The sequence below is a fragment of the Carettochelys insculpta genome, chromosome 1, assembly GCF_033958435.1.
Source record: "Carettochelys insculpta isolate YL-2023 chromosome 1, ASM3395843v1, whole genome shotgun sequence".
Classification (NCBI taxonomy): domain Eukaryota; kingdom Metazoa; phylum Chordata; order Testudines; family Carettochelyidae; genus Carettochelys; species Carettochelys insculpta.
In genome coordinates, this window is record NC_134137.1 from 17,200,336 (window position 1) to 17,213,854 (window position 13,519).

A 13,519-nucleotide genomic window follows, 5' to 3' on the forward strand; every position below is an offset into this window, starting at 1 on the left:
TGCTGACACTGGGGGTAGAACCTGCAAGCATAGGGTCTAAAGCCCTGTACTCTACCACATGAGCTAAAGGCCAGCTAGCTCTTAGCCCAGGCTGTAGAGTAGAAACTTCACTCGCCCCAAATGCACTTCCTCAGCCCAGGGAAGCATGTGGTACCCAGAGATACTGAGACCTCATCTAGGGGGAGTGAAGGCTCTGCTTTACAACCGTGGCTTAGAGTCAGCTGGCCCTTAGCTCATGTGGTAGAATACAGGGCTTTACACCATTTGCTTACAGGTTCTACCCCTGGTGGTAGCAACCCAGGTCTGTCAGCATTACAAGTGTATCAACAAAAGAGAGACGCACAGCTATGGCACCTCCCCTCCCCCCATAACAACTATTTACACTGGGGTTGATGGTAAGCAAAAGTGTTTTTATTAAGTGTGAATGTAGGGTTCCAGTGATTGCATGTGACAATACACTAAGAAACTCATTACATGCAAATTCCTATCCTAACATTAGTTCTAATCATCTTTTTACAAGGTAGGCAGTCTCTTAGTCTGGGCCTGATCCTCCCCATTGTTCACTTTTAGATGTTTCCAGGAGGCACCTTGGGTGGGAAGTGGGGGTCTCCTGGCATCTGGCCACTGCCCCTATTGTTTGGTTTCCCTCCCTTTGCCCACAGGGGGAATTTGTGTTCAGTTCACGCTTTTCTCCCCTTGAGTGAAAAGTACAAGATCCAAAATAGATCCCAGCACCAGGTGACCTGGCCACATGTCCTGGCAGGACCAAACACAGTTTGGGCTTACAGAAAAAACAAAGCCATTTACTGATCATTGCCTTGAGCACTGGGCCATTAAGCATCACTAATGGCCCTCACTAGAAATTCCAGAGTAAGAAGTGGGTTTACACATCATATTTCTCACTTCACACACAAAAACGATACTAGCACACAAACAGTGTACACATTCAGCAGACTGTAACCTTAAGTACAAAACATTTTCAAATTATGCATAGTCATAGTCATAAGCCAGTTTTGATAAAGCATGGAGAGCTGTGAAATTGCTACCTGGAGATATGCCATGCCTTCCCACCTCAACTTTACTATAGTGCAACATTGGCAGGAGACCGGGCTGTGTAGAGTCAGGTGAGCTGAAATGTGCTTCATAAGCAGGAGAATTGCTGTATGAACTGCAGCCTTGGTATCACACTATTTAGATGCCATATTATGAAAGCTTCTGGGAAGACTGCTTTGAACATCTTGGCCATGTCTACACTAGCCCCAAACTTCGAAATGGCCATGTAAATGGCCATCTCGAAGTTTACTAATGAAGCGCTGAAATACATATTCAGCGTCTCATTAGCATGCGGGCGGCCGCAGCACTTCGAAATTGACGCGGCTCGCTGTCGTGCGGCTCGTCCCGACGGGGCTCCTTTTCGAAAGGACCCCGCCTACTTCAAAGTCCCCTTACTCCCATCTGCTCACAGGAATAAGTTTGGGGCTAGTGTAGACATAGCCCTTATGTCCCATAGTATAGGAGGGAGGTGCTGCTTATTAAAATTTGATTTTAATGGAACCCATGGTTCCAGTCAGAGGGTCCAGAGCCAGGAGTGAGTGGATAGCATTGGGAAGCAGCTTCCTACATAGAGTAGCTCTGGAAGATGCTAACTGGACTGGAAATAGCAGTAGATATCTTTACAGGCATTAAGCCACTCAAGCAGCACAATTTGATATTAAAAACAGGCCAACTGCTTGGTATGTATCCGACCCCAATTAGCCACCTGCTTTGGCATGCGTTCAAGTTATGACATCAGCGGTGTACAGAAAAAGCGCAGTTTTAAAAATAGTCTACAATTCTGTGAAAGTGCTAGGGAAGAGGATAATAACTCAGTGAAGGGCCTTAATTACTGTGAGGCTCAGCCCAGGGATGGAGGAAATGTCACTTTGCATTGGATACGCGCAGGCTTATCCTGGCTTTTGCCGTACAGGTGTTTATGATGTAATAAAATGCACTGGTGCTCAAAGGGGTGCCCAGGCAAGGGTGTACAGGAGAAGCAGCAGCGCCTGTGTGATGATGGCAGTGACAGTAGCACTGATAAATGATGTGCAGGCCGTGGGAACGAGGCTCCTTTTAAAGCTCGCCTCTGCTGAGGCGCCTACAAGCCAACAACAATCGATAATAACAAGGCCTGTTACTCCTTCCTCCACGTCTGTATCTCTCTTTGCACTGACTGTATTTCACTCAGAGGTCATCCTATTGTAATTTAGATTGTAAATACAGTAATCCCTTGAAATGCACGATTTCGAGTTGTGCTTAATTCGCATTAACCCCCCCCAGCCCACGCAGCCCCGGTGCAAACACTCCCTGCCCTGGTTCAAACCCCTTGGCCCTGGTTCACCCCCACCCTGTTTGGGTCCGGCTCACCCCTGCTGGGCAGCTCCGGCTCAACCTCCCAAAGGGCTGCATGCCCCACCCCATGCCCTCTCTGCAGCCCTAGCCCACCCCAGGCTTAACCCTCCTGCCCTGCTCCCACAGCCCCAACCCACTGCCAGGCTTAACCCTACCCAACTGCCCCTCACCCCACCCCAGGACTTACCTTTCAAAGGAGCTCCAGCTGCTCCTACTGCTTCTCCGACTGCAGAATGTGTGTTCCACCAGCGAAAAAAGCCGCCCCCGCAACTTACGCGAAACTCAAGTTACGCGAGGGCGTGTGGGAGTGCAACTGTCGCATAACTCGAGCACCTACTGTACTTTAAGGCGGGGGTTGTCTTTAGAAAGTACAACGGGCCCCAATCCCTGGCTCATTACGATGGTGCGTTTTTAAAGTCTCTATGTTGCTATGTGGTCAGCTGGCCATTTACAGTGCCTGCCGTCTCTCACACCGGCCGTGCCACTGACCCTCTTCAACCTCTCCAAGTAACGTGTGAAAGGAAAATACTAATAGTGTAAATAGGAATAAAAAATACGCACGTACACCCTATTACGTTCTGCGTGTCTAAAACAGCACCTGAAGTGTCAAAGGAATACATTATTCTTCGTTTCCTGGCCCAGACTGTTACATGGCATTGCCAAGTGCTGGTAATCATCTGCCATTGCTCACCTGAGAGGCACTTCACGTCCCAGATCAGAGTGGTAATTCTGGGAGTAGCTTGTCTATCATGGTAATGACCCAACCCTGCTCAAATTTCCGCAAACGAGCAATCCCACTGATTTTAAACAGGCTATTCATGTGAACAATGATATTCATGGTTATTCGCAGACTGGGTCTTAAACTTGACAATGGTTGTGGAGGCCTTTGGGAATTAACTATACATCGTCGTAGAGAAAAAACCCAAACCACAGCTTAACGTGTATTGCCACAGGCTTTTATCCTTTATCTGTCAGCTTTTCAGCCCTGCCTATGCAGTGCCCTTCCCAGTTTTTCTGCTTTATGCCTCAAAAATAAGTAAACCTTTTATATATATTGCCTTGGGAGATTCCCTCTGGTGCATATATTCAGCTGCTTTTATTTCAAGTCACCAGCGGCTAGAAGTTATGGCTATGTAGTCAAACCACAGATGGGAAAAGGAGGGGCATGTGAAGCTTTGGAGCAAGCATGCTAGATCCTGTTTTCCTCTGTATCATAAAAGTCTTAATTCCTGTTTTCATCCAGATCCTGGGGAACACTGCTCTGTTTTTATAATACAGTGATACTGTTTTTAAACTTTAATGTTAAACATCAAGTAAAGACTTAGATTAAAATCCAGGGTGAGTTTCAGGGAGATTGGTGGCAAAAGCAATAAATGCCTTGAAGGGTCTGTATATGTCTGAGCTGTGTGATGTCCAGACTTTTCTGAGTGGCTGTGAACCTTTTTCCCCCACTTCTGTTTCATGTGGCTCAAGTTTCCTTATTTTATGGATCTTGTGGCTGGGACAGAAACCATGAGCTGAGGAGTTATCAAATGTTGTATTCATGGAGGTCCATGCTGGTAGGCCGATGGGATCTCATGCTTGGTATCCACCAAATCTGTATCAGGGGATGTAGATTTACTCCCTGGTCAAATGGGCATCAGTGACTAAGTGTGGTGCTCATGAATGTGTGAACCTACAGTTCTGTGCTGGATGGAAGATGCGATGCTTGCCGATGGAAGTGGGTGTTGCGAGAGGCACGACAACATTCTGAACAAACATTACTGAATTAAAGTTCTACCTTGTTGAATGCATTTTAATTAGTTGAGTTCAGTGTATTAAAAATCAAAATGTTTTTGTATTATCATGGCATTTCATGGAACTTCTTGAGTTGGGAGCCAGAATTAGTGCAATTTGCACCCAAAGACCATGAAAGCTAGATGACTGGGGGACCTTCTACCTGTGCAGCTGCTGCATGAACTGTTCATTGCTGGCATGCCAGTCTGCATTGTCTCACAAGCTCTCCATCAGCTTCAATGTGTGATGTATTCAATGAATGACATGGGGAGAGGCTTGAAATGTTGAGGTTCTGCAGACCAGATCCATATGCAATAGGCTGGAAGAGCCAAGACTAGGTACCCTGGATCCCTATTTGAAATCCCACGTCCATTACGTTGTGCACCAGCTGGGTACGTTAATTACTTGGATGTGAATCTTTAAACAGGAGTCATGCCTTGGTTCAGCAGACCTACAAGTGCTAGGAAGGCAGCAGGTTTTGATTTTTTTGAGAGGAACGTGGAGGCAAAATCAACCAAGAGGTGAGGTCTCAGAAGTTCAGGTGGCCAAACCTAAGCAAACTGAGGAGTCATCATTGCCTTATCTGGCAAGCATTTGTCTCCTCCCTGCTGGATCAGAGGATTCAGTTGTAATTGGGGGTTAAGTCTAGAAAATAATGCACTGCAATGCCTGATTGATGCTCCTTTCGACCACACTGCCAAAAAAATGGGACCACACAACAGAATGGAACTAAGCGCAGGGCAAGATTTAAAATTTTATTAAGGGTCAGAATTAGATTCACAAAAGCTGGGCAAGGGGTTTCCAGGGTCAGGCTTCCACTTCAGCCATGGATCTAAGTGCTATAGGGCCTATGTGAAAAACAGGACCTGGGCCTTCTTCCGTTGAAGTCTTTGGGGACAATGCCTGTTTACTCCAGTGTGAGTAGGAGTGCGCTCAAGATCCTATGTGACCCCTAATGCAACCCCATATGCCATTAGCCTATTTTGGCTACAAAGGCACATTGTTAACTCATATTCAGCCTCTCATCCACTGTAATCCCCAGATCCTTTTCGACTGGCTAAATAGCAGTGCTGCAGAAAAGGACCTGGGGATTATAGCAGATGAGAGGCTGGATATGAATCAACAGTGTGCTCTTGCAGCCAAAAAGGTTAATAGCATATTGGGGTGCATTAGGAGAAGCACTTCCAGCAGATCCAGAGAAGTTATTATTCCCCTCTACTCAGCATTGGTCAGGCCACATCTGGAATATTGCATCCAGTTCTGGGTCACCCAGGCTACGTCTACACGTGCACCCAACTTCGAAATAGCTTATTTCGATGTTGCGACATCAAAATAGGCTATTTCAATGAATAACGTCTACACGTCCTCCAGGGCTGGCAACGTCGATGTTCAACTTCGACGTTGCTCAGCCCAACATCGAAATAGGCACAGCGAGGGAACGTCTACACGCCAAAGTAGCACACATCGAAATAAGGGAGCCAGGCACAGCTGCAGACAGGGTCACGGGGCGGACTCAACAGCAAGTCGCTCCCTTAAAGGGCCCCTCCCAGACACACTTTCATTAAACAGTGCAAGATACACAGAGCCAACAACTAGTTGCAGACCCTGTATATGCAGCACGGACCCCCAGCTGCAGCAGCAGCAGCCAGAAGCCCTGGGCTAAGGGCTGCTGCCCACGGTGACCACAGAGCCCCGCAAGGGCTGGAGAGAGAGTATCTCTCAACCCCCCAGCTGATGGCCGCCATGGAGGACCCCGCTATTTCGATGTTGCGGGACGCGGATCGTCTACACGTCCCTACTTCGATGTTGAACGTCGAAGTAGGGCGCTATTCCCATCCGCTCATGGGGTTAGCGACTTCGACGTCTCGCCGCCTAACGTTGATTTCAACTTCGAAATAGCACCCAACACGTGTAGACGTGACGGGCGCTATTTCGAAGTTACTGCCGCTACTTCGAAGTAGCGTGCACGTGTAGACGCAGCTCCAGTGTAGAAAGGATGTGAATGCATTGGAGCGGGTTTAGTGGAGGGCAACGAAAATGATTAAGAGGCTGGAGCACATGACCTATGAGGAAAGACTGAGAGATCTGGGCTTATTTAGCTTGAAGAAGAGAAGACTGAGGGGCAATTTGATAGCAGCCTTCAGCTTCCTGAAAGAGAGCTCTAAAGAGGATGGAGAGAGACTGCTCTCAGTGGGGACAGATGGCAGAACGAGGAGTACTGGTCTTAAGTTACAGAGGGAGCAGTGTAGGTTGGATATTAGGAAAAACTATTTCACCAGAAAAGTGGTGAAGCACTGGAATGTGTTACAGAGACAGGTGGTAGAATCCCCATCCCTAGAGGTTATAAAGTCTGGGCTTGACATAGCCCTGGCTAGGATGATTTAGTTGGGGTTGATCCTGCTTTAGACAGGGGGCTGGACTCGATGATCTCCTGAGGTCCCTTCGAGTCCTATGGTTCTATAATTCTATGATCCTGCCTTCTGTGCATTCACAGAAAATGATTTAATGGAGTTTGTGAGAGTTTTAAAAACAACCCCAAATGCTACTTTTTTTTCTCTTTCCCATCCTTTTCTCTGTAGGCTGAACATTGTTTTATGACAGCTCTGGTTGGAGTTGCAGTAACGCTAATGGTGTAGATGCATGCCACTAGATTCTCATGTCATCTGAAGAAGCTTTTGTGCAGGACAAGAGGGAAGAGCTGTGTCTGGGCAGTATCTCCAGGAACTCCAGAGGTTTTGCTAGTAGTTGTGCAGAGCCCTAAAGAGTCAGTGCATGTCACTGCCCTTGTTTCCTTTGGTTGTGTTCCTTCCCAGGTGGTTGCTGTTGATGCTGGGTGCTTGGGGAGATTCTATGGAGTTGATGCTTTTGGCAGGCTTGCAACCTTAGGGGATGGAAAAGACCTTCTGCCCAACTCATCTTTTTAGCAGTGCTTCATGATCCACAGCATTTCTGAGAGCTAGCCCTGGAAGTTGAACACATATGTCTATATGGCAGTGGTTTTCAACCAGAGGTCTGGGACCTCAGCGGGCCACAAGTGGCTTTCAAGGGATCCCTCAGGCATGGCTGGCATTAGACTCACTAAGGCTCAGGGCAGAAAATCAAAGTCCTACCACACAGGACTGAAACTGGGGCCCTGAACCTCACCACCCAGGTCTGAAGCCAAAGCCTGAGCACCTGAGTTGTGCAGGGGGCTGTATGAGGTGGGGCTCCAGACAAATGATCTCCTTGCTGTCTCTTAACACTGACCGTGAGTTTTATATTCAGAACGACAGCTGTAGCACATCTGGGACATGGAGTTTTTATAGCCTGTGGGCAAAGAGAGGGCTTCGAAACAAAAAGCCTGAGAGCCCCTTGCTGTATGGGGTTTCCACTGGGGGCAACATAGAGCTTCAATTGAAACCCCAAAGCTGTAAGACTTCCATCACTGTGGCAAGACAGAAAGTTGGGTTGCAAGTCCATCTCGTGTTTTGTGGGGTTCACTGATCCTCACTTGAAAACTGTCAATACTGAATGCTCTTTAATTAGGGGATTAAGGCATTAAGACACACAGAAAAGGAAAGCTTGGACAAGGGAAGGATAGAGGAAAGATAACACCAGAGCAAGTGAATTTTTTCATTGGCTGTCACATTAGTGGATGCATGTTTTAGCCGTGGAGGAGAGGAGGAAGCAGAAATAGACCCATGGTGCAGGGTGGGATGGAATTGAAAGTTGCTGAGATGGGAGGTGGGCAGCCAAGGGATAGGGAGCAAAACAGAGATAAAATGGGGCAGAAAGAGAAACAAAGAGCCAGGAATGTGGTTGTGGTGGCCCAGTGCTTGGAGAAATTCTGCTCCTTTGGGGAGAACAGCAAGCTGACGCAGAACCCAAGCAAAGAGGGAAGCACTTGGAAGAGATGGTGGCCATGGTGCAGCCTCTGGGGGCGGGAAGGTACACATCCACAATTGGCCAGTGCAGTGTGTAGTGATTACTCACTGAAGCTCAACTATCATAGTGGCAGCACAAGTGACATTTTCTATGGGTTAGCCCCATCCTGGGAGCCAGTGACCTGGTTTCAGCTCCTCACCTCTTCGTCATTGCTCATGCAATAATCCTAGGTATGAAACCATCAGTGCTTGGGGAAACTCCAGCTTGAACAGAACCCTACAAGGTATCTCCTCTGCAACATGGGCTACTGCAAGCATGTCCAACTTGTTCCTTTCTTGTAGCCTAGCGAGTTATTTTCAAGGTCTCAGCCCTCATATTCAAGGCATGCAGAGGCCTGGTCCCAACATATCTACAAGAGCATGAAGGTCTGGGATGAAGAATGTGGTCCACACTTCTTCTCCTCTTGCTCAGCTGGACTCTCTATGCTCAGGGCAAATCTTATGTGTGCAAGGGGCAGAGTTTTCATAGGGGCTAGTCCCAGGCTGCGGAACAAACTGCACAGGGACTAAGGACCATCGCCAACCTCCAGCTTCCATTCCTGGTGCAGGGCCACCTCAGACCTGCCCTCTCCAATGAACATATGCAGCAGCACGTACACCTACACATTAAATTGGGGGGAAAATGATGAAGACTCCTTCCAAAATAAAACATGACATTGCACGTGTAAGTCTCCCCTAGACAGACAATGAGCTACATGTGACAGATGTTGGTCAGGTCTCTTAATGCAGTGCTGGCACACACTTAGGTACAATGGAGATGAGGGTGGCATATGATATAATGGAGGCTCTAAAGATGAGTGCATCTGCCTACTGGTGAATACAACAATAAACCACTGAACAAATAACACTTTGCTACACACAAGCTCTACTGTGGCCTTGATCTTCTCCCATTGACGTCAATGGGAGATTGACGTGGATTGAAGGGAGCGTGCGGTTTATGCTGCAGCTCATACGCAAAGTTCAACAGTGAAAGTCAGCTCTTTGCACAGAAAGAGTTTGGCACCTCTGATCATCTTCCTGATCTAAATAGACAGGCTCATTGACAACTGAACCAGCTGGAGAAGGCGGGAGGTGTGGGCGACAAGAGTTACAGGTACAATATCCTGAGTATTATCTTGTTTTCAAGTATATTTTTATGTATTTTTCTTGTTTTTAAGGGATATGTTTTTTTTGGCTCATTCAATTTTTATCCTTGCTAAAAAGTTACTGTTTGGCCTCCTTGCAATGAGTGGGTGCCCTCGTTCCAGCTTCTACATCTCCAGAATGACCTTCTCAATGAACCCTCTTGGTCTCAAACTCAAAGGACTGAGTTGTTCTTAGGGACAGTGCTCCTTTTGCTTTACTCCGGATCATGGTTGTGACATACTAATCGTGTGGGGAAACCTACATACCCACTTCCTGTTGCAGAAATGGTTTGCCCCATAAGTAGAACAGTCAGCATCCTGGGGTCTCCACCAGGCACCGTATACAACACTAAAGACATGTCTACACTACGAGATAAATTTGAAACTAAGGCAGTTAGCTCGATTGTACCATGTGATTGTCTTCACTGTAAATACCATTAGCTCGATTTAGGGAGCACTACTATCGATACCGTAATATCATTGGAACTGGCCGGGTGTCACATCAAGTTTGAATTTAACAGTTCGAATGAAGGCTGTTGTGGAAACACCATGTCTTTGAATCCAATTCATTAGCCACCAGAGGCTTGAATGGTGCTGTTACACCTGGCTCCCAGCTGCCTGTCACTCATAGGAGCCGGGAAACTGACCAGCGCAGCAGCTCCAGTCAACTGCAGGCACTGCTGCACCTGGCTCTCGGCTGCCCGCCGCTCACGGGAGATGGAAAATTGACCAGTGCAGCACCTGGCTCCCTGCTATGCCTGGGTCCTGGCTCCCCTGAGCCAAGCACAGCAGCGCTAGTTAGTTTTCTGGCTCTCCAAAGCTGCAGGGACCCAGGAACCAGAGAGCAGGGTGATCAGTGGCAGCAGTGAGGGTGTAGCTGGGCCCGGGGAGAGGGGAGGGTGCAGAATGCCAGGCTGAGGGAACTGTAGGATAGGTTCCCACAATGTGCTGCCGCAACAGTTGATATTTGGTCACTCTAGTGTGGCAGCACTAACTCGACTTTGTGTGGACTTTGTGGGAAGTGAGGATGCTCAAAATAGAGTTTATAAAACCCAGCGTTATAAAATCAAATTTAATAAAATCGAGTTTATCTGGTAGTGTAGACATAGCCTAAATCTCCCATATGCAGTTTGGCCTGATCACTTTTTATCCATAGCAGTATTACCCTTTCTAGTGAAAAGGCTTTGGTTAGGGGCTAAGAAGCACAGAAATGATCAAGTAACCAAGGTCACCCCATGAAGCAGTAGCCAAGCCAGGGACAGAACCCAGGAATACTGCTTCAGGCTCTCCGCTAATTACCAAACTGTACTAACGCGCTAAAAGTTCTCGCTAAGCAAGGACGCAGCTAGCCTCATAGCTATGTTTACCTTACACTGTCATGCAGGCTTTGTCTGCACAGCAATTAAACATGGACAGCCAGTCGGGTTGGGTGTCCCCTCGGAGGGTCCTAAGAACTGAATGTCTGCACTGATGTTTTTACAGCCTAGTGTCCCAAGTCCCACTAGCCTAAGTCAGCTGAGCTGGATCAGCCATGGATGTTTAGCTGCTGTGTAGACATACCCTGAAATGGTCGTTTTGAAAAAGTTGGGTCACACTTGCCAGTTTCTGTGGTCTGTCTCTGAAATGCAGATCAGGTGCCATTTCCATCACCACCATATTCCACCTTCCCCTCTGATGGGAACTGAGGACTTGACTAGAGCACCACTGTGGATAGCTTCACTCATTTTGTATATTGTTTGACTGAGGAAGTGGCTGGACTGTGAATGCCAGGGACTGTTCTGAAGAATGAAAATTCCATCTGGAATAGTTTTTTTTCTTTTGCTTGTTTATGTGGAATTATTTTTAAAACTCAAACTCTAGTGTATTCTCCCCTATAGCAGCATCAGGCTTTATTGGGATTGTGCAACTTCCGCTTTCCCCTGGGGGATCAGTACACAAATAGAGGTTTGGGGCTGTTTTAAAACAACTTTTGTTTTGTCTCCCATCTGATCTGGTGGGACGGGGAAGGTCTTCCCTCCAATCCTTGTTTAATTAAGCAGCATTGCTGCACTGTTGGGTCACTCCCTAATCTCTTTGTTTTTGTACTTATATTCCAGGTATTTATATAACCGAATGGGGTATTGGAGTGACTGGTCCATTCCCATACTTGTAACAGCTGCTGCTGGCTTTACGTATATCACTGCATTATTGGTATGTAAAAAAATCCCTCTATGAAAGCTTGTGCAGAAAAGCTTGTGACTATCTGTGCAAAGGGGTTGACGATATATTTCCGCTGGGCATGGCTGAGTTCTGTGCTATGTGTTTCTCACATGCTCCCACTCCTAAACAGACCAGAGTAAATGCAACATCAAAAATGGTTTGCACTTGGGATGACAACCGTGGGGTTCTACCACCATGGCTACTGGTTGCTTGGCTTGCAGGAATTGCAATGCATGTATTCACAGAGCATTTGGCCTTCTGAGAAGTAGATCTCTTGGGTATCCCATACTCTTGATGGTTCAGTCCCCTCTTTCCTTGCAGCAACAAGTGCAAAATCTGCTTCATTGCTGCCTGGACCGCTGTGGTCAGGAGCTTGAGGAGGCAGCAAATTCTTGCCTGATTCAGTGCAGATCATACCTCCTACCAGTTCCACAGCCCTTGCAGGAATATTGTGGGGTCTTCAGTAGTTTCCCTGTCAAGGGGCATAAAAATCTACTGATTAGATTATTCCAATGGAGGGGAAATGTCTGCACAAGTCCTACTGCCTTAAACCTGCCTGCCTGACCCTTCCTATAGCCACTTTCCTTCCAGGATGTTAAGCAATCTTGTAGTTAGCAATCTTGCATTTTCTCCACATGCTGAATAAACTCTTATGGCTCATTGGTTCCAATCTCTGACTGGCTTCTCTTTTGATTGTCCTTTCAGATTTTAGCACTATGCCACATAGCTGTGGGACAGCAAATGAACCTACACTGGCTCCACAAGGTAAATTACCTCATCTTAGTTAGCACACCTTCAGGGATAAGAGTAAAACAAAAGGACTGAACAGAGGGCCCCAAATTTAATTGCAGATGCAGAAGGGTTAGAACTACTCAGCTGACAGTAGGCCTTGGCTTTAAATCTGGGCGGGGAGAGGAAGAGGGGAGGGCGAAGGAGGAAATAGCATGTCTCAGATCATTACGTTGTTACATACTAAGCAGAATAAAGGTCTTGTTCTCTCTAGCCATTGAGGCTAGCCTACACTAGAGGGTTTTGTGAGCAAAACAGTGATGATAGCAAATACAGAGCCATTTGAAATTATGTGAACCTTCAAGATTTAATTTCTGGCTGGAGAGCAGAATTTGAAGAGGCTTACTGGTAGCTGGTTGGCATCTCTCTTGCAGCGGGTATTATATGAACACTGCTGAAAATATAAGTTAAGACAGCAGATGGCAGAAGTAAGCACCAGACAATTACTCCCTTTACTTATGAAATGCAGTAGTGTTTGGGTCTAGATCATTACCTTATGCAGGAAGAAATCTGAAGGAAGCAAAACACTTCTTGGAATTGCTTTGCAGTGTTCTCAGTTGGTCCATTAGGGAAGGTGAGGCTTTTCCCTGCCTATGGATTGAGCGAGCTTTAGCCTCAGCAGCTTGGAGATCTGACATCTGCCTGGCCCATGGATGACACACAAGCCCCCATGCCTCCATACTGCTCTTCTGGGCTACGTCTACACATGAAGCCTACATCGAAGTAGCTTATTTCGATGTTGCGACATCAAAATAGCCTATTTCGATGAATAGCGTCTACACGTCCTCCAGGGCCGGCAACATCGATGTTCAACTTCGACGTTGCTCAGCCCAACATCGAAATAGGCGCAGCGAGGGAACGTCTACACGTCAAAGTAGCACACATCGAAATAGGGATGCCAGGCACAGCTGCAGACAGGGTCAACGGGCGGACTATCGCTTCCGGGGCAACAGCTAGCCGCTCCCTTAAAGGGCCCCTCCCACATACACTCAGCCTGCACAGCACGCGGTCTGAGGAGCCATAGGCACACAGACCCAGAGCGCCGCAGTCATGGACCCCCAGCAGCAGCAGCAGCAGCAGCAGCAGCAGCAGCAGCAGCAGCTAGAGGTCCACCCAGCCCTCCCGGCAGGAGCAGGGCTTGCCCTGGCCCATGCCATGTGGGAGGCAGCTGAGTACCTCCTTGCCCCAGGGGAGGAGATGCCCCCAGGGCAGCAGGGCTCAACCCCTACCCCTGCAGCACCCCGCTCCACCCCCCGCCTCACACGCCGGCGGCTGTGGAGCTACCCCACCAGCACCGACTGGTGGGAGCGGCTGGTGCTT

General features: G+C 47.7%; 1 protein-coding gene across 3 annotated transcripts in view; it reads left to right on the plus strand.

The window, feature by feature from the left end:
- Nucleotides 1-13,519, plus strand: part of GDPD5 (glycerophosphodiester phosphodiesterase domain containing 5) — a 368,574-nt gene that overhangs the window by 271,408 nt on the left and 83,647 nt on the right. For all 3 annotated transcript variants that reach the window (XM_074980897.1, XM_074981070.1, XM_074980992.1), the window contains exons 5-6: nt 11,308-11,401; nt 12,116-12,175. In XM_074980897.1, the coding sequence (XP_074836998.1) occupies nt 11,308-11,401; nt 12,116-12,175 (154 nt within the window). The remainder of the gene's footprint in view (nt 1-11,307; nt 11,402-12,115; nt 12,176-13,519) is intronic.